General features: G+C 37.9%; 1 protein-coding gene across 1 annotated transcript; it reads left to right on the top strand.

Annotated features, from left to right (window-relative positions):
• LOC109225918 lies at nt 9,123–11,122 on the top strand. The gene is made up of 3 exons (XM_019390725.1): nt 9,123–9,348; nt 9,468–10,255; nt 10,469–11,122. The coding sequence occupies exons 1-3, from the start codon at nt 9,123–9,125 to the stop codon at nt 11,120–11,122; spliced, it is 1,668 nt and encodes a 555-aa protein (XP_019246270.1).

Raw genomic sequence — 19,098 nt, 5'->3', positions numbered from 1 at the left:
GTATTATGCCGGAAGTGGTAAGAAAATTATGAGGCTATTGTGGAGGTTGTTATGAATGAATTAAGGGGAAATATTTGGTGTCATTGGGTGGTGAAGTCTGAGTAACCATCTTATTGGCACTAGCTAGGGCATATGTTGATGGTTTGTTTGATTATTTGCAGGTCACATGGCTCCCAAAAGGCAAAGGCGCTCTGGAGGCACATCCCAACGACCTGCTTATGATGAGTCCAGATTCCAATCGGAACTGGCGGAGGACGACTTCAACGCCAAGGCTACAAAGACCTTTATCCATGAGATCCCGATTGATCGGGTAGCCCTCCGAGCCGAAAAGGTGGAGATGTATGAAGAAATATGGAGGCGGGAAATGGAATTCCTATTTCTCAACCCTGCACCAGTTAACAAGATGTTGGTTCGTGAATTTTACGCCAACTGCCCATTGCACTTGGGTAGGGAGGTGATTGTTCGGGGTATGGTGGTCAGTGCTCAAATTCAAACAATTCGCCGGGTGTTGCGGCTGCCTCCGTTCACCAGTGACGTCGACTATTACCATGACAGACCAGGGGTGACATGGGAGGTCATGACGGATGTACTTTGCACAGGGGGGCAGCCTATTTGGATACGTGACCAAATCACCCTCAACTCTAACTCTTTCACTCACTTGGCCAAGTGTTGGTTGACTGTTATCTGTAGCAGGTTCCTGCCATCCAGCAATACCACGGACGTGAACTTCAATAGGGCACTGTTGACTTGGTGCTTTGTGACAGGAAAGGATTTTGATGCGGCCCGGATAATTGGAGATGAAATGGTCTTACGGGGACCGCTGCTGACAAAGCGATTCTATTTCCCTTCCTTGGTAACCATATTGTGCTTGATGAGAAACACCCCCACCAATCCTGCAGATGGAGATTTGCCTCCCAGAGCAGCTTTCAAAGCTTCTAGCATCAGAGTGGGCAGAGGTACACGCACCACAATTGAGATTGATGATAAGGAGGATGATCCGGTTCCTTTTGCACCGTCCAGGAGGTCTGTTGACAGTGCCGGGCCCTCTCGGCGCCCCCATTCTGGAGCAGACCTATCACGCTCACAGTCCTCCTGGCCTATGCTGCGCTCCTTGGAGGAAGAGGTCGCGGATCTACGCACCTCGGTAGATGGCCTACACACACGGATAGACACCATGTCGCAGAGGTAGGCTAGATCTGAGAGCCGGTTTATGGCCCGGTTACGTCCATTGGGAAGGGCCTGCCATGTAGACCCCAGCACCGTCTCCGACGCGGATTGAGTCTCAGGGAAGTCTTCTAACCCTTCTGCTCTTTACTTTCTTGATATGACATGGGGACATGCCATAATTTTAAGTGTGGGGTGGGCGACTTGCTCTAACTGTGTATTGTAATGTATATAGATGTTGTTGTGCTGTAGCATTAGAGTGATGTGTTGTATATATGTGAGTGTGTTATATTAGGAGTAACTGACTTGGCCCAACGACGGACATTTGTTGACGGGTCTCTTGAGGGTCAAAGTCAGATATAAAAAAAAAAACAAAACTTGTAGAGGACTCTTCCTGATGACGGACTAGGTGGACAGTACTCTTGAGGGAAGTAGTCCATGTAGAATTTTTTTTTTATTTTCTTCTTTTAGGTAGTGTAGTACCTCCCCCTTGGTTTTTCTTTTGACCACGGTTCTTTTTCAAGGGTTTTTCTTGAACCGGGTTAGGTAGATTTTTCTTTTGTAGTTTTAGGATTAGATGGTTGAAGGTCAGAATGTAACCCCAAATGTGCACACTTGACAAAAAAAAATGAACTGAGGGTGTGATGTCTAAGCTTGTTTGTGGACTCATAATATATGCCTTAAGTTTGCACATCTTGTCTTGCTTGAACACTCGTATGATTGTGTTGATGAACTGATTCGGAATGAGTTGCATGCTAAGTGTGTGTGAGTTGTTACTTGCATCCTATGCTTGCATATGATACCTAGAACTTGCCCTGTGTGTATGCAAAGCGAAATAGAAGTCGTTTGGTTTTAGAGATGATTGAGGCATTTCTTTGTGCAACCCTCTATACTTGAGAATTCACCTGTGCAAATTACCATAGTTAACCCCTTTGAGCCTGAAGCGTGTTCTTTGATAACCCTGTAATGATCTAAATCGCTGTGTTTGAATAAGCTAATTGTTTGAACCTTTACCTCCTAGAAGCACTTGAATCACTAAAGAATATACAAAAAGTCAAAGTGTGGGGTGGGAGAGAGTTAGTAAAAAAAAAGGGGAATCAAGAATGAAGGTTCTGATTGGTGAGCTGGCAGTGTACAATAAATCTAAAAAAAAAAAGAAAGAAGAAGCCAGTTGTACCTAAAGAAAAGTGGGGGTCACAAGTGAAACAAAATGTGGAATAATGATTGGGTTGAACATGAAGGTGAAACAAAAGGAAGTGTGTATTAAAAGTGCTTAGGGAGGTTAGTCACTATATCCAAATATATCCTACCCGTCCCTTAGCCTACATTACAACCTATAAAGACCTCTTGATCTTTGATTGAATGGCTCGATTAGTGGAGTATTACACTAGGGGCAAGCTTATGGTGTGTCTGTGTGGCATGTGAATGCTCTTTGCTGAGAGTGAGTGAATTCTTTCTATATATGGTTCCTTGTTGTTGAATTTTATGTGTGTGTGGAACTTCTCTCAAATTTTGTTTATGTGAGGCATGTGACTCAGGAAGAAAAAGTGAGTCTTCACTTTTGTAGAGTAATTATAGTGAGCACAAGTGTGTCTTGGCATGAGAGTCTGCATTTGAGATATGATTGTGCACCGCTTAGGTCGATCTTTGATAATAGCAGGTGTGACATAAATTGGGGCAATGCATTGAGCAGTTAGGCCTAGAAGTGTGGTTTAGTTTGCTCGAGGACGAGCAAAGGTTTAAGTGTGGGGTGTTGATAATAGGTGAATTTGACTATAATCACACCTTAAATAATCACCTTCTTGTGTAGTTTTAATGCTAAAAGTGATAACAAAATGCTCTTACTAGTGCTTTTCATGATTTGCAGGTGATATGTAGTACGTAAGGAAGGCTAAGGAGCAGTTTTGGAGTCAAAAATTGGAGAAAAGAGGCCAAATGTGTAAATTCCCAATGAAGCCACGCCCTGCCAGCCCTTAGAATTCAGAGAACTGGTTTGGCCGCGGTTCTACCGCGACCGCTGCAGAACCGCGGTGGAAAGCAGCTGCAGAACTTCAGTGATTCCGCGAGGGTGATTGGCCGCGGTTCTACCGCGACCGCGGCAGAACCGCGGCAGGCGCAGAAAGTGCAGGGGTCAAAGTGTCAAATACGGGATTTTTAGACCTAAACCCTATTTAAAACATTAGACTTCGCTCAAGAGAGGCATGTATTGATTTTTAAGGTTTCTTAGCCAAAAAAACCATTGTGAGAGAATACTCTAAACATCTTTCTTCTCTTCTTTTGATTTTTATGATGAATTCAATCTTAGTTTATTTTCCCATAGCCATGAGTAGCTAAATTCCTTGTCTAAGGTTTTGATGGAACCTATTGGGTGATGAACTTCTTGTTTATGTGAATACAAATTGCTAGTTTAATCTCTATTTGTTCAACTTCGTGTTTGTTGTAGTTAATTGATAGGATCCTCAATTAGCTGTGCCTATTTAGTGTGCATAACTTGGAAAAGAGTGCATATTTAGGGTATTGTTGAACAACACCACTCCTAGATTATTAGAGGAATCTATAATTGCGGGTTTAAAGGCGGGATTAGGGATAACGAAGCCTTGGGTGTAATCTAAAGTGAATCGTGCTAAATAAAGTAAGCTAGTGTATCTCGGGAGAGTGCAATAGTAAATTACTGTGATTACTCGGGAGAGATTTACGGTAAGATTAGCGTTCATGATTGATAGAGATGTGTTGGTAAATTTGTATGAGCATAAACAGAAGGGATTCCATCAATAGGGGAAATCATTGCCTTAGCTTTTTCTCATAATTGTTTACAACCTTATTAGTTTAGTTTACAGCTATTTAGTTACTTGCAAGCTAGTTGTTAAAGAACATTCAACTGAGATTTGAATATTTGGGAAGCTGGTTCTGAAGAATTAGTGGGTCTGAAGATAGTGGTTGATAGGTTAACTCTCTGTGGATTCGACCCTGGGCGTAATACTCGGGTTATATTTGCAACGTCCGCAGAGTCCTTTTTCTAAGGCATAGTTGGGCGTGATCAAGTAGTAAGCGAGTTTTATTACATTTTAGTTGTAAAAGATATTAAAGCAAAATAAAATTAGTTATTTTGGAATCGTAGATGTTTGATTAATTATCATATATCAGAATGAAATGTATGCAAATCTGGTCAAATGAAGTAATTAAAATATTTGAAGATGTTTAACTCTTTTTTTTTTAATTTTTTTTTGGGTTTGGGGGGGGGGGGGGGGAAGGTTAATGTATATACAGAGCTCTAACTTGCTTATTTTTGGAGTAGAGTCAAAGTCATAACGGAAATTCAACTTATAAGTCTTTACATAATAATTAATTGAAACCGTTACATTTGTTTATAGTAGCCAACTTAATGAAGCAAGTTCTTGTAAATTGTAATCATCCATCATATAGCTTACCTAGTCTTTTTATTTTTATTTTTTTATAATGAGTTTAAATATATATATTTAGTATAAGTATTTTTGCACTATCATATTATCCTAACCTATTCTAGCGAGTAACTTATTTTATTATCAAAATTATAAATTCACATTCTAAGAAGCCTTATATGTAAATATACTTTAGGTGTTCTGTAGTGTAAAAAAATCATTTATAATTTATTATTTGCGCCCGAGAAGATTGTAGTAGTTTCTATGCGGAGAGAAAATCGAAGGAAAATAAAACGAAAGTGATTTAATTATGCCATGATAGGGAATAGGGAATTGGAAATGTTGGTCGAAAGCACGACTGTTAACTTTTTAAATGAGATTCCAAAGCATATCCAAATATGTAGATAGTGTTTGAAACGTGTTAATATTGTTGTGCTTTGATTGTCCATTTTTTTTTCTTTTGCTCCTCTAGGCAAGTTGTCATTCTACCTAATTATTGCAATCCACTCAATAAATAAAAAAGGAAAGAAGAAGATCAATATAGAGAAATAATAAATAACATGAACGGACAGGAATTACGGATAAATTTTTGGAAGAAGAAGAATCTAAAACCTTAATACTAGAAGAAAATGAAGATAAAGATATATTAGAAAAAGACTATACTTTAATAAATATAGAAATAGAATTATATAATTTTAAAATAGGAATACAAAAAATAGGAATAATAAAAAATAAAAAGGATCTAGATAATATAATAAAAATATTAGATGAAATAGAAATAATAGGAGAGAAGCCTTTAAAACATTGGGAAAATAATAAAGTTATGTGTAAATTAGATATAATTAACCCAGAATATATAATTAAAACAGCCTCAATAGAAGCTACAAATCAAGATTTAGAAGACTTTAGAAATCAAATTGAAGAACTTATGAGCCTAGGAGTGATAAGGAGATCTACTTCTAGACATAGGTCAGCAGCCTTCATGGTTAGAAATCACAGTGAAATCATAAGAGGAAAAGCAAGAATGGTAATAAACTATAAGAGACTTAATGATAACATTAGGACAGACGGATATAAGTTACCTGATAAAACAAAACTGATAAATAGAATACAAGGAAAAAAGATATTCAGTAAGTTTGATTGTAAATCAGGGTATTGGCAAGTAAAAATGCATGAAGAAAGTATTGAATGGACAGCATTTACTTGTCCAGAAGGGCATTTCGAATGGTTGGTAATGCCGTTCGGACTAAAAACAGCTCCACCAATTTTTCAACGCAAAATGGACAGTATATTTGGAGAATATAAGAGATTTGTTTTAGTATATGTAGACGATATATTAGTATTTAGTAAGGATATTAAAGAGAATTTAGGACATCTACAGACAGTATTTAGATTATTTGTAGATAATGGAATAATAACTAGTAAAAAGAAAATGGAACTATGTAAAAATTATATCAATTTTCTAGGAGTAGCTTTAGGGGATGGAAAAATTAAATTACAACCCCATATAGCTAAAAAGGCTCTAGAAATGCCAGATAAATTAGACAATACTAAAGAACTACAAAAGTTTTTAGGAATAGTAAATTATGCAAGAAATTTTATAAAAGATTTAGGAAAAATAGCAGGACCACTCAGACAGGTAGGGGCCAGACAGCCGGTGCTCCGGCTAGATTCTATGCTCTTCCAGCCAGGCCAGATGCATTGGCCTCAGATGCCGTCATCACAGGTATTATTTTGGTCGGCGGTAGGGATGCATCGGTATTATTTGATCCAGGGTCCACTTGTTCATATGTATCGTCTCTGTTTGCTCGTTTCCTGGTTATTTCTCCTGAGCCTTTGGGTGTTCCTGTTCATGTGTCCACTCCGGTGGGTGATTATGTGGTTGTGGATCGGATCTACCGGTCTTGTGTGGTTACTTTCTGTGGTTACGAGACTAGAGCGGATCTTCTGCTGCTCGATATGATTGATTTTGAGGTCATCCTGGGCATGTATTGGCTATCTCCGTATCACGCCATCCTTGATTGCCATGTCAAGACAATTTCACTAGCGATGCCAGGATTTCCGAGATTGGAGTGGAAGGGTTCCACAATTGATACGCCTAGCAGGGTGATTTCTTTCCTGAAGGCTCAACGCATGGTTGAGAAAGGGTGTTTGGCTTATTTGGCTTATGTCCGAGACACCGCTGCAGAGTCTCCGGCGATTGATTCAGTGCCGGTAGTCCGAGAGTTCGCCGATGTTTTTCCTTCTGATCTTCCTGGCATGCCTCCGGATCATGATATTGATTTCTGTATTGATTTGGCTCCAGGCACTCAGCCTATATCCATCCCACCGTACCGTATGGCTCCTAAGGAGAAATTGGAGGAGTTGTTAGCAAAGGGGTTTGTTAGGCCCAGCGTATCGCCTTGGGGTGCACCAGTGCTGTTTGTGAAGAAGGGAAAGATGGGACTATGCGGATGTGCATTGATTACCGCCAGTTGAACAAAGTTACCATCAAGAACAAGTATCCATTGCCCTGTATTGATGATTTGTTTTACCAGCTGCAGGGTGCTAGGGTGTTCTCTAAGATTGACTTGAGGTCAGGGTATCATCAGCTGAAGATTCGGGATTCAGATGTTCCGAAGACTGCATTCAGGACTAGATATGGCCACTATGAGTTTCTGGTGATGTCATTTGGCTTGACTAATGCCCCGGCGGCATTTATGGATCTGATGAACAGGGTATTCAGGCCTTATATTGATTCCTTTGTCATCGTCTTCATTGACAACATCTTGATATACTCGCGTAGCCTGGGAGAGCACGAGCAGCATTTGAGAGTAGTGCTTCAGACCTTGCGAGAGCAGCAGCTATATGCTAAGTTCTCCAAGTGTGAGTTTTGGCTCGAGTCAGTGGCATTCTTGGGGCATATTGTGTCCGGAGAAGGTATTAAAGTAGATCCTAAGAAGATTGAGGCAGTCCAGAGTTGGCCACGTCCTACTTCAGTGACCGAGATCAGGAGTTTTTTGGGATTAGCAGGTTATTACCGGTGATTCGTGCAAGGCTTTTCATCCAGTGCATCCCCCTTGACTAGACTGACTCAGAAGGCTGCCCCGTTCATTTGGTTCGATGATTGCGAGGAGAGCTNTTAGTATATGTAGATGATATATTAGTATTTAGTAAGGATATTAAAGAGCATTTAGGGCACCTACAGACAGTATTTAGATTATTTGTAGATAATGGAATAATAATTAGTAAAAAAAAAATTATATAAATTTTCTAGGAGTAGTTTTAGGAGATGGAAAAATTAAATTACAACCCCATATAGCTAAAAAGGCTCTAGAAAATTAACAATCTCCTCCAAACGGAAGCTCAATTGGTGGAGATAGTGGCTGTTAATGGCGAAAGGCAAAGGCAACGGACCAGGACGACCAAGGAAAAAGACGATACTAGTTACGGGAAGCTCACTTTCATCAAATTCATCTCCATCAACATCTATGATTTCACAAATTCCATGCATGATAACACCAGAGGTAGAAACAATGGTGGATTCGAACGGGGATACTGCTAATCGAAGTATTTTGATGAATTCAGAAGGAATAAGGGGAGATGGAAAGAGAAAGGAAGATGAAGTGATAAAGGAAAATCAGAAGGCAGGGAACAATGGAAACTTTAATCTGAAGAGCAGTGAAACAACAATTGGAATCGAGTATGCACAAGACGATCCTCAGAAATCAGATACAAACAAGGAAGCTGGTGAAACGGTAGGGCAAATTTGTTTTCTAGAAATCGTATGGCATCAAATGGATTGGCTCTGTCTTACATTCTACCGACTATAGTTGATGGAAATATAGTAATTCAATTAGATCCGGTTGAAACGGCAAAAGAGGCTGATAAATGGAAACACTCGCTGATTGCGGCTGTCATGGGGGAAATTCCGGGGTATAATTACATGAAGAGATACATCAGTAAAAATTGGAATCAGTCTAAATGTGTTGATTTGTTTTGGCATGATAAGGGATATTATATAGCTAAATTCAAAGAGGATATTGACTTGGAGGATATGTTGTATGGTGGACCTTATACAATCAATAACAGACCTATAATCCTTAAGAGGTGGTCTCCAGAGGCAGAATTTGATACTGCTTTTCTCAAAGAGATACCTCTGTGGGTGGCATTTCCAAACTTACCTATGACATATTGGAGTAAGGATTCTTTGAGTAGATTGGGGAGTGCAATAGGTATACCTGTGTTTGCTGGTGAGTGCACAGCAAAGCAATCGAGAATCTCATTTGCAAGAATGTTGATTGAAGTTAATATAACGAAGCCATTGCCACAGGAAGTTACTATACAGGATCCAAATGGAAAAGTGCATAAACAAGCTGTAAGGTTTGAATGGCAGCCGAATTTCTGTGTAGATTGCCAGCAGATTGGACATATTGTAAAAGAAATGAAGAAATACAAGAAAAACAGCAAAGAAATCAGCGAGTTAGAGAACAGAAACCAATCAAAGAATGGAGAAGTAAGGGGAAAATACAGCAGAATGTGAATGAGATAAAGGAAAATACAGAGAATAACGCAGAGAAGATGGGTATAGAAAAGGAAGTGGAGCAAAATAAAACTCCTAATACTAAGGGGAAAGAAGTGGAAGTTGCAGAACAGCAGCAGAACAGTCTGGGGAGCAGAAAGGCTAGTACTAAGAGTAATAGGAATATTGGAGAATGTGGAGACTTTTCCATAGTCACACAGAATGCTTTTGGAATACTAGCAGGAGGAAATGGGGATAAGCAGCCACCTGATAAGGGTGATACAAGTAGACAAGTCAAATGACAATGCTAATGTGGAATATAAGGGGGGTAAATCAGAGGTATAAGCAGAAGGAACTGGCCAAATACATAAAAGCAAATCATATAACTATTGTTGGAATTGTAGAGACTAGAGTGAAAAGGCATAAAGCTGAGGGTATAATTCCTAAGATAGCAAAGAATTGGGGGATGGTTCATAACTATGAGCAAGCTAGTAATGGAAGGATTTGGATTATGTTTGATACTAACATTTGGCAAGTGGAAGCGCTACATACTGATGCTCAGTTTATTCATTGTAATATCACAAGCACAAATGTCAAGTGTGCTATGACTGTGGTATATGGATTCAATAGCATAGAATTGAGAAAGGGAATGTGGCAAAAACTAAGGAGGGTAGCACAATCAGTGAAGCAAGCATGGCTCATATGGGGTGACTTTAATGCAATTCTGTCTGTTCAGGACAGAATATCAAGACATGAAGTCACAATGGCTGAAATTCAGGATTTTGGAGGGTTTTGTTTTAATACTAAGGTTACTGAGATCTCATGGAGTGGCAACTACTTCACATGGGCTAATGGGCAAATGGGAGGTGACAGAGTAACTAGTAGAATTGATAGAGCAATGGGAAATGGTGACTGGATGATGAAGTATGGGCATATCACAGTGGAGGTGGGAGATCCTTTTATTTCTGATCATTCTCCTTTGACAATTAAGTTCCAAAGATTGAATAATGATATCAAAGTCCCATTCAAATTTATGAATGTATGGGCAGATCATGATGAGTTTCAAAACATTGTTACTATAAGATGGCATGGTATTAAACATGAATGCAAACTGGTTAATGTGTGGTATAGGTTGAAAGATATGAAGACAGACTTTAAGGAATTAAACAACAAAAACTTTAGAGAAGTTTCTGTAAGAATAGAAGAAGCTAAAAGGAAAATAATAGAATGTCAACAGGAAATGGGGAAGAGGTATACTTATCAGTTAAGGATGATGGAAAAGGAAGCAAGGGAGCAGCTTGAAAAATGATCTCTCATTGAAGAAAAAATAGCACAACAGAAATCAAGGGCTCAATGGATCAAGGCTGGAGATGGGAATAATAAATATTTTTTTGCTGTATTGAAGGAGAGAACTTGCAGGAAAAACATAAAGACACTAACAGCAATAGATGGTACTGTGTTAACTGATCTAAAGGGAATAAAGAAGGAAATTGTAGAATTCTATAAATCACTTATGGGGACATCAGCAAAGCAACTGCCAGCAGTTAACATGAGTATAATGAAGAATGGTCATGTGTTAAACCAACATCAGATTACAGAGTTGGTTAAGAGCATCACTAGGGAGGAAATTGATAATAGCTTGAATGCTATAGGAAATGACAAAGCACCGGGCATAGATGGGTATAATGCTGTATTTTTCAAAAAAGCTTGGGGGATTATGAAGAATGATGTGTATGAAGCAGTTATGGATTTCTTTCAAACGAGCCATATGCCTAAAATCATAAACTGTACTACAGTGACTCTACTGCCAAAGGTCACTAATCCAATAACAGTCAAAGATTTTAGACCTATTTCATGCTGTTCTGTTTTGTACAAGATCATAGCTAAGATTTTGGCAACAAGGCTTCAGGTAGTAATGAGTGATATTATTGATGGAGCGCAGGCTGGTATCATTCCTGGAAGGAAAGGAGCAGAGAACATAATCTTGGCACATGAATTGATCAGGGCATATTCAAGGAAGCATGTCTCTCCAAGGTGTATGATCAAAGTGGATTTATAGAAAGCATATGATAGTGTGGAGTGGAGTTATATAAATCAAAGTATGGAAGGCTTGGGGTTTCCTCACAAATTCATCCAGTGGATAACAGCATGTATCCAAAGTGTGAGCTACTCAATCATGGTAAATGGTGAACTAACTGAACCCTTTCCAGCTGCCAAAGGGCTTAGGCAGGGTGACCCTATGTCACCATTTCTGTTTGCTATTGCGATGGAGTACCTAAGTAGAAGGCTAGTTGGTTTGAAGAAGCAAAAGCAGTTCCAGTATCACCCAAAATACAAGAAATTGGGCATCATTCATCTCAGCTTTGCAGATGATTTGCTGCTGTTTACTAGAGGGGACAAGCAGTCTGTGCAACAGATGAAGCAATGTTTTGATGATTTTTCTGTAGCTTCTGGGCTTAAAGCCAATTTAAGCAAGAGCTCAGTTTATTTTGGTGGGGTGAATGAAGATGATCAGAAAGAAAAATTGCTGCAGTTGGGTTATGGTAAAGGTGAATTACCTTTCAAATACCTGGGAGTCCCTTTAACATCCAGGAAGATGAAAGTAATTCAGTGGCAACCTTTGATAGAAAAAATTGTGGCTAGAATTTCATCATGGACTGCAAAAAAACTATCTTATGCTGGCAGAATTCAACTCATCAAAGCAGTGCTATTTGGGGTTCAATCGTATTGGGCTCAAATGTTCATGATACCTGCTAAAGTGATCAAAGTAATTGAAGCCTACTGCAGGAGCTTTATGTGGTCGGGAAAGAATGAAATAACCAAGAAAGCTTTAGTCTCGTGGGAAAAAGTATGCAAGCCAAGGAGTGCTGGTGGCCTTAACATAATAGACCTAAAGCAATGGAATCGAGCAGCCATACTCAAATTGCAATGGGATCTAACTACTAAAGCTGATAGATTATGGGTTAAATGGGTGCATATGTACCATATAAAAGGACAACCTTTAGCAAGTCTCAAAGGGGTTGTTCAAGCTAGCGGATGGTTCAGAAAATTCTCACAATTAAAGGAACTCAAATATTGCAGCAGAATGGCAAAGGCAGCATAATAAAACAGATATACAATCAGATGCAGGGCACGCTGGAGAAGGTGGAATGGAAAGCTATTATGTTTAACAATCTTGCTAGACCAAAGGCAGTATTTTCAATGTGGCTAATTGTACAAGAGAGGATGATGACTACTGACAGATTGAGTAGATGGGGTATAAATGTGGACACAAAATGTGTTTTCTGTGGATGTGCAAATGAGTCTCATAAACACTTGTTCTATGAATGTTCAAGCATTAAAGAAATCTGGCAGGACATATACAAATGGCTACAAATACATGTAAGTGTTGTAACATGGGAGCAAATAATAGGTTGGTTTGTGGAGAAGGCCAGGAAGAAATCGACAGAAGGGCAGCTAATGAAGATGATCCTAGCAGAAGTCTTATACAATATCTGGATAGAAAGGAATCAGAGAATCTTTGAAAAAAGATACAGAGATAGACAAAGTATTGTTAGAGACATAGTTTATACTTGTAATGTGAGGGCAGTAGAAAAGGTCAAAGAACAAATACAATACAAATTTGTTTAGAGAATTGACAAACTTGTAGTACAGGAAAGGTAGTAGAAGAGGATGTGTGGATCGACATGAACAGTATGCTCATATTCATGTAATTCGATATTGTGCAATAAGAATATTTGACTTACCAAAAAAAAAGGCTCTAGAAATGCCAGATAAATTAGACAATACTAAAGAACTACCAAAGTTTTTAGGAATAGTAAATCATGCAAGAAATTTTATAAAAGACTTAGGAAAAATAGCAGGACCACTATATGCTAAGACATGCTCTACAGGACAAAAATATTTCAACACAGAAGACATTAAATTAGTACAAAAAATCAAAGAAAAAATAAAAAATATCCCTGATTTAAATATGCCATTAGACACAGACTACTTAATTATAGAAACAGGCGGGAGCTTTGAAGGATGGGGAGCAGTTTTGAAGGCAAAACCAAATAAATATAGTGATAAGAATACAGAAAAAATATGTGCTTACCAAAGTGGTAAATATAGAGAAAAAGGAAATATGAGTAGTATAGATGCAGAAATTTTAGCTGTAATATACGGATTAAATAGTTTTAAATTATACATATTTAATAAATAAGAAGTAACAATTAGAACTGACTTTGAAGCTATAGTTAAGTTTCACCAAAAGATAAATGCAAAGAATAGTAGTAGAAGAAGATGGTTAAATTTTATTGATACTATATCAATATATAATGTGGTTTTTGAACATACTAAAGGAAAAGATAATAATTTAGCAGATCAGTTAAGCAGGCTTAAAATTACTGTTAATTAATAAATATTTTACATGTACAGCATGAGACCAACAGTTCCCAAGACTGAAGACAAGGGAAAGGGCATTCAAGCCTCACCCTCAGACAAATACTTGCAGACAGTATTAGGTAATCTTCATTTTAAGCCACAATCTTTTGCAGAACAAACTCATATGGATAGGATAAGTTTTGGAAAACATAATTTAATATTCTTTCCACCATCAAACATATCATTTAAAATATTACCAGAATGTGTCATAGATAGACCTCAAAGATTTTTAATTGATAACTTATGGATAGCATATAATAAAAAAGACACTAAATATTTTATAGCGGCTCTTAATGCCTTAGGACAGTATTTTACAGACAAAAACCAAGAAAAAAGATTTAAATACTATGTAGTTATACATGCTAAGACAAATGGCATTTTTCAGACATGGTTAGAAGTACTAGACTCTATTAAAGATATAGAAAAACCACTTTTCAAAGGTTTCAATGACTTCACTTGTCACGACCCAAACCCCGGTCGTGATGGCGCCCAACACATTGCTAGGCAAGCCCGACCATTTACACAACCTTAGCCAAATAACCTATGTAAATAATTAAATGTTCGCTACCATAATACCAATTTAGTACGGAAATTTTGATAAGATCTCTAACATTCGAAAACCTCAAAATAAAATACTAAATAGCCCACCGAATCTGGTGTCACGAACATGAGCCTCTAAAACAGATTATCCACCTATTACAAATCCGACTAGGAGAATTACGAATAAAATAATAAAGATAGATGGGAGAGATCAGAGCTGCGAACGCCATGCAGCTACCTTGATACTCCCGGATAATGCTGCTCAGCTAACACGAGTCGTCACTCACCCTGTGGTGTACCTGAATCTGCACACAAGGTGCAGGGAGTATGGTGAGTACTTCCAACTCAGAAAGTAATAAATATAAATAAAGTCTGAGGATCAGAAATCCTAAATAAACACAAAGTAAAGCTATAAATACCACAACGTGGATCAATAGCATAATGCGGTAAAACATTAAAACAGTTATAATAAAGTCACACCAGAAGGAGAGAAAATAACAAGTAAATATGCAATGCAACACATAAAACCGATACCTCCAGTACCCCGCTGCGGCCGTGCAGCCCGCTCCATTTATTTAACGTCGAAGGCGCTCACTGGGGATGTGCAGATACCAGGAGGGGCCCCTTACGGCCCAAGCGCAATAATAAGCCATCTCGTGACATCGAACAGGCCCTTGGCCTCATATCAATATCATTATTAAACCACTGTGGCGCGCAGCCCGATCCCATACTCAGTCCAAAAATCACACAACAGTATAAAAATATTCAGCTTAAATTTCATTAAAAATATTACTTAAGTTCCAAGTTTTGAGAAAAGGTGGCCGAGTTTGCAAAACAGTATTAAATACTAGGACTGAGTTTAATATTTATGAATATGGTAAGAAATCATTAAAACAATCCCTGAAGGATTCAAGTAGTTGGCACAAGGCCCAATGATAACAATTTAATCCATTTTTATAAGGATATCACGAAACTACAAACAAATAGGTAGTAATTTTTATTAAGCGGGACGGACCAAGTCACAATCCCCGACGGTGCTCTACCCCACGCCCGTTATCCGGCGTGCAAGTCACCTCACATAGCAATACGTTGTGCAAATTCGGGGTTTCAAACCCTCAACACAACATTTACATTTATTACTAACCTCAAGCCTGCCAGAGTCCTAGCTTGCTATACCCTTGCCTTTCGAATTCACCTCTTCGCGCGTCGAATCTGACCAAAACCACAACGAATACGTCACAATATGCTAAGGGAATATAACCCAATCGAAAAGACTCGAAAAACATCGAAAATCACGAAGTTGGCAAAACCCGAGCCCCGGGTCCACTTCTCGAAAAATTATAAATTTTACAGCACCGGATTCCTTATCTCGCCGCGAGTCTATACATATAAAGAACACCAAAATCGGAGTCCAAATGACCCCTCAAATTCCCATTTTTTGTTCTCTTAGGTTTCAAGCCCTAAACCATCATTTTTGACCCTAAATCCTTGAGTTTTCAGTCTAATTTCATGTGTTTGCACCATAAAATCGTGTTTTTGGTTTAAAAATTCTTACCTCAATGAAGTCCCTTGATTCCTCTCCTCCAACTCGCCCAAATTCTCCAAGTCCGAAGTGAAAATATGAAACCCTTTCAAAAATTCGCGAAGGGAAATAAAAACTATTCTGACCAGTTATTTCCGCATCTGCGGCTCCATCGCCGCATCTGCGGCTCCCGCTTTTGCGGTCAATGCACCGCTTCTGCGGACATATCCGCTTCTGCGGTTTAACATCCGCTCCTGCGCCTCCCGCTTCTGCGGACAAATTAACGCATCTGCGGATCCCCATAAGAGCTCAAATACCGCATCTGCGGTCCTCCTGTCGCATCTGCGACTCCGCAGATGCGGTCACCAATTCCGCACCTGTGGTCCCTGCCGCTTCTGCGTCTCTCCTCTCGCTTCTGCGGTACCGCTTCTGCGGTACCACTTCTGCGGTCCCAATTCCGCAGAAGCGAAAATACCAGAAGCAGCACAGGTTCTGCAATCTCTTAATTCAAAACTTCCCGTTAGCCATCCGAAATCACCCCGAGGCCCTCGGGACCTCAACCAAAAATACAAGCATGATCCAATACCTTATTCAAACTTGCTCCAATCATTAAAATACCTCAAACAACACTAAAACCATCATTTCTCATCGAATTCAAGCCTAAGTTCTTCTAAAACTTACGAAACACGCATTCGATCAGAAACCCAACCAAAACACCTCCGAATGACCTGAAATTTTGCACACATATCCAAAATCACCTAACGAAGCTACTGCAACTCTCGGGATCTCATTCCGACCCCCGGATCAAAATCTTACCTACCAATCGGAATTCGCCAAAATACTAACTTCGCCAATTCAAGCCTAATTCTACACCGAACCTCCAAAATCAATTCCGATCGCAATCCTAAGTCACAAATCATCTCCCGAAACTAACCAAATCATCGGAATTCAAATCCGAGCCCTCTAACACAAAAGTCAACATCCGGTTGACTTTTCCAACTTAAGCCTTCTTAAAAGAGACTAAGCGTCTCATTTCTTATCAAAACCATTCCAAACCAACTCTAACACATCAAATACTGATAATGAAACTTAAAGAAGCATAACATGGGGAAAACGGGGCGATAACTCAGGTGACGACGGGTCGGGTCGTCACATCACTGAAGCATTAGACTATGTAAGAGGAATATTAGGACCAAACTACTGTATCTCCCCAGCACTCAGACAAAACCCAGAAAAAATTCCCCAATATAACATCCAAAAGGACAACGACAACATAATATTCTGTGATCATTGCTCATCAATGACGGAAGCCTTTAAACGAATAAACCAGAAGAATGAAATCTTGGCACAGGAAAAAACAAGACTTATGGAGCAAGTGAAGGTACTATAACAGAGAATACATGCATTAAAATTTGAATTGACACAATTCCAGACTGAAGTTATATCTCAACAAGACACAGAGATGAGTAGTCCAAAATAGAGTTCTCCATCTCAAGAAAAAATGGATGAGAAGGGTGTGCATTCCCTAATGAATGCAGCAAAATCTACTGTATCGGATAATGATACAGCTAGTCCGGCTCAAACGGTATCCGGTAAAGACTCATCAAATCTGTTTATGGCTGTCACTTTGCCAAAAAGTAAAGATAAAGGTTCATCAAGATGAAGACTACCTAGAACACTAACACAGAGAGAAGCATTAAAAAAGAAGGGTATAATTTCTAAAAAGAAAAAAAAAGAGAAAATAGAAAACATAATTAAATAGACATTAGAAAATTTCTTTCAAGAAAAAGAAAAACAAGACAAACATATGATTAAAAGTCCCAGTCTTAATCCAAGTCCAGAAAGGTCTCAAAGCTTAGGGGATTACGAAGATGAAGACCACTTAAATTATCAAGATGCCCAAGATCCATACGAAGATGATTCAGGAATGATATTTGATTCAATAGCTCTACATAAATTAGACACGTAAAAAGAAACAAGGTCTCAGTCAGAAGCAATTAAGAGCAACAAAGACAAAGAAAACCAAGAGCAATAATGCGGAAGACAATTGAAAAAGAAGAAGTGACATAAAGAAAAGAAGAAATGACATAAAGAAAAGAAGATGTGACAAAAGGTAGTACTACAAGACAAGCTGAATTTTGAGTGGAAGAAATAGTTACAAACACTAAGGAAATCTCTGTCCAAGCCATGTGAAGATGGGGCCCAATGAAGTACCCTACAAGGCTAGACAAGAAAGATTTCTGGAAATGTTTGAAGTCCATTTTCAAATCCATTTAAAAAATTTAGCTATAAAAAGAGAAAGAAGGAAGAAGAGAAAGACACAACTACAAGAGAAAGAACACTCTCAAGAAAGCCAAGCCATCAAAACACTCTCATTCATCACCCACCATCCTCCAAACACCTTGTAATATACCTTGTAAAATATTTCTTTATGTATGCCTTAGTAGTTTCTACCTCGAGCCTGTAAAATAAATAAATCATTATGCTTGTGTGTGCCAGATCTTATTCCCAAGTCCAGTAAACTTTTTGGGTTTCCCGAAAGGGAAATCTCTCTCCTGTAAACATGTAAGTTACTTATTTTATCTAAATTATGTTTCTGGATATTACCCCTGTTTTTACAGTTTTATGTTATTATGTATAGTTTTATGTTTATTATTCCTCAATTATTAGTTTGTAAATAACTAGACATCACTCTTAGTATATGGTTATCTTTCCAATTTCTTAATAATTTTGATGGATTAACCTATAAATTCCTAGGAGAAACAGGTTAAGTCAAACCCAAAATTAATCAAAAATGGGTATATACGTTTAACCGTGGCTAGGGTGAGGTTAAAGAAAAAAGAGTTAAGAAAAGATTATTTCTTTAAAAGGTTGGGAAGAAGAGATGAACATAGTGGAATAAAAAAAAAGTATAGAAGGGGTAATTTCAGTTCATAATTTTGATAATACTGTAACCATATAGGTCTACAGAATAAGAGAGAGAGAATACTGAGTAGGATTTTACAACATAAGATTTTAACATTTTTACCTTATAAATTTTACCGTACCAGTAAATTTATCAAGTCTATATTATATTATATTTATCAAGACTCATATTATATTATATTTATCAACTTTTACCTTATAAATTTTACCGTATCAGTAAATTATTTTACCGTACCAGTAAATTTATCAAGTCTATATTATATTTATCAACTCATATATATATATATATATATATATATATATATATATATATATATATATATATATATATATATATATATATATATATATAAACGTGTGTTGCACGTTAATAATGACACGTGATGATTTAATATTTACTTATATGAAGGAACAAAAAATTAAATAATGAGAGAAATTTCATGTATAATAATACAATAATCATTTAAATACCGAAAAATATTATTGCATTAGCATAATACATGAATTTAAAATAAAAGGACATCATCAAAACTTACACAAATGATCAATTTTGTCATGTTAGTTAGATAATTATGTATTATAGTTTAAAAGTATTTAATGTGATGGTATCTTAACGAACACTT

This window comes from Nicotiana attenuata, chromosome 5 (assembly GCF_001879085.1).
Source record: "Nicotiana attenuata strain UT chromosome 5, NIATTr2, whole genome shotgun sequence".
NCBI classification, from domain to species: Eukaryota; Viridiplantae; Streptophyta; class Magnoliopsida; order Solanales; family Solanaceae; genus Nicotiana; species Nicotiana attenuata.
Note: the sequence above shows the minus strand (reverse complement) of the source record. Positions and strands in the feature narration are given on the sequence as shown.

Bases quoted from the DNA above. Each gene is read 5' to 3' on its own strand.
- LOC109225918 (XM_019390725.1), top strand. From the start codon at position 9,123: ATGGGTATAGAAAAGGAAGTGGAGCAAAATAAAACTCCTAATACTAAG. The intron at 9,349-9,467 runs GTAGACAAGTCA...TTGGAATTGTAG, and splicing joins ACCTGATAAGGGTGATACAA to AGACTAGAGTGAAAAGGCAT. The intron at 10,256-10,468 runs GTAAGAATAGAA...GCTGTATTGAAG, and splicing joins AAAACTTTAGAGAAGTTTCT to GAGAGAACTTGCAGGAAAAA.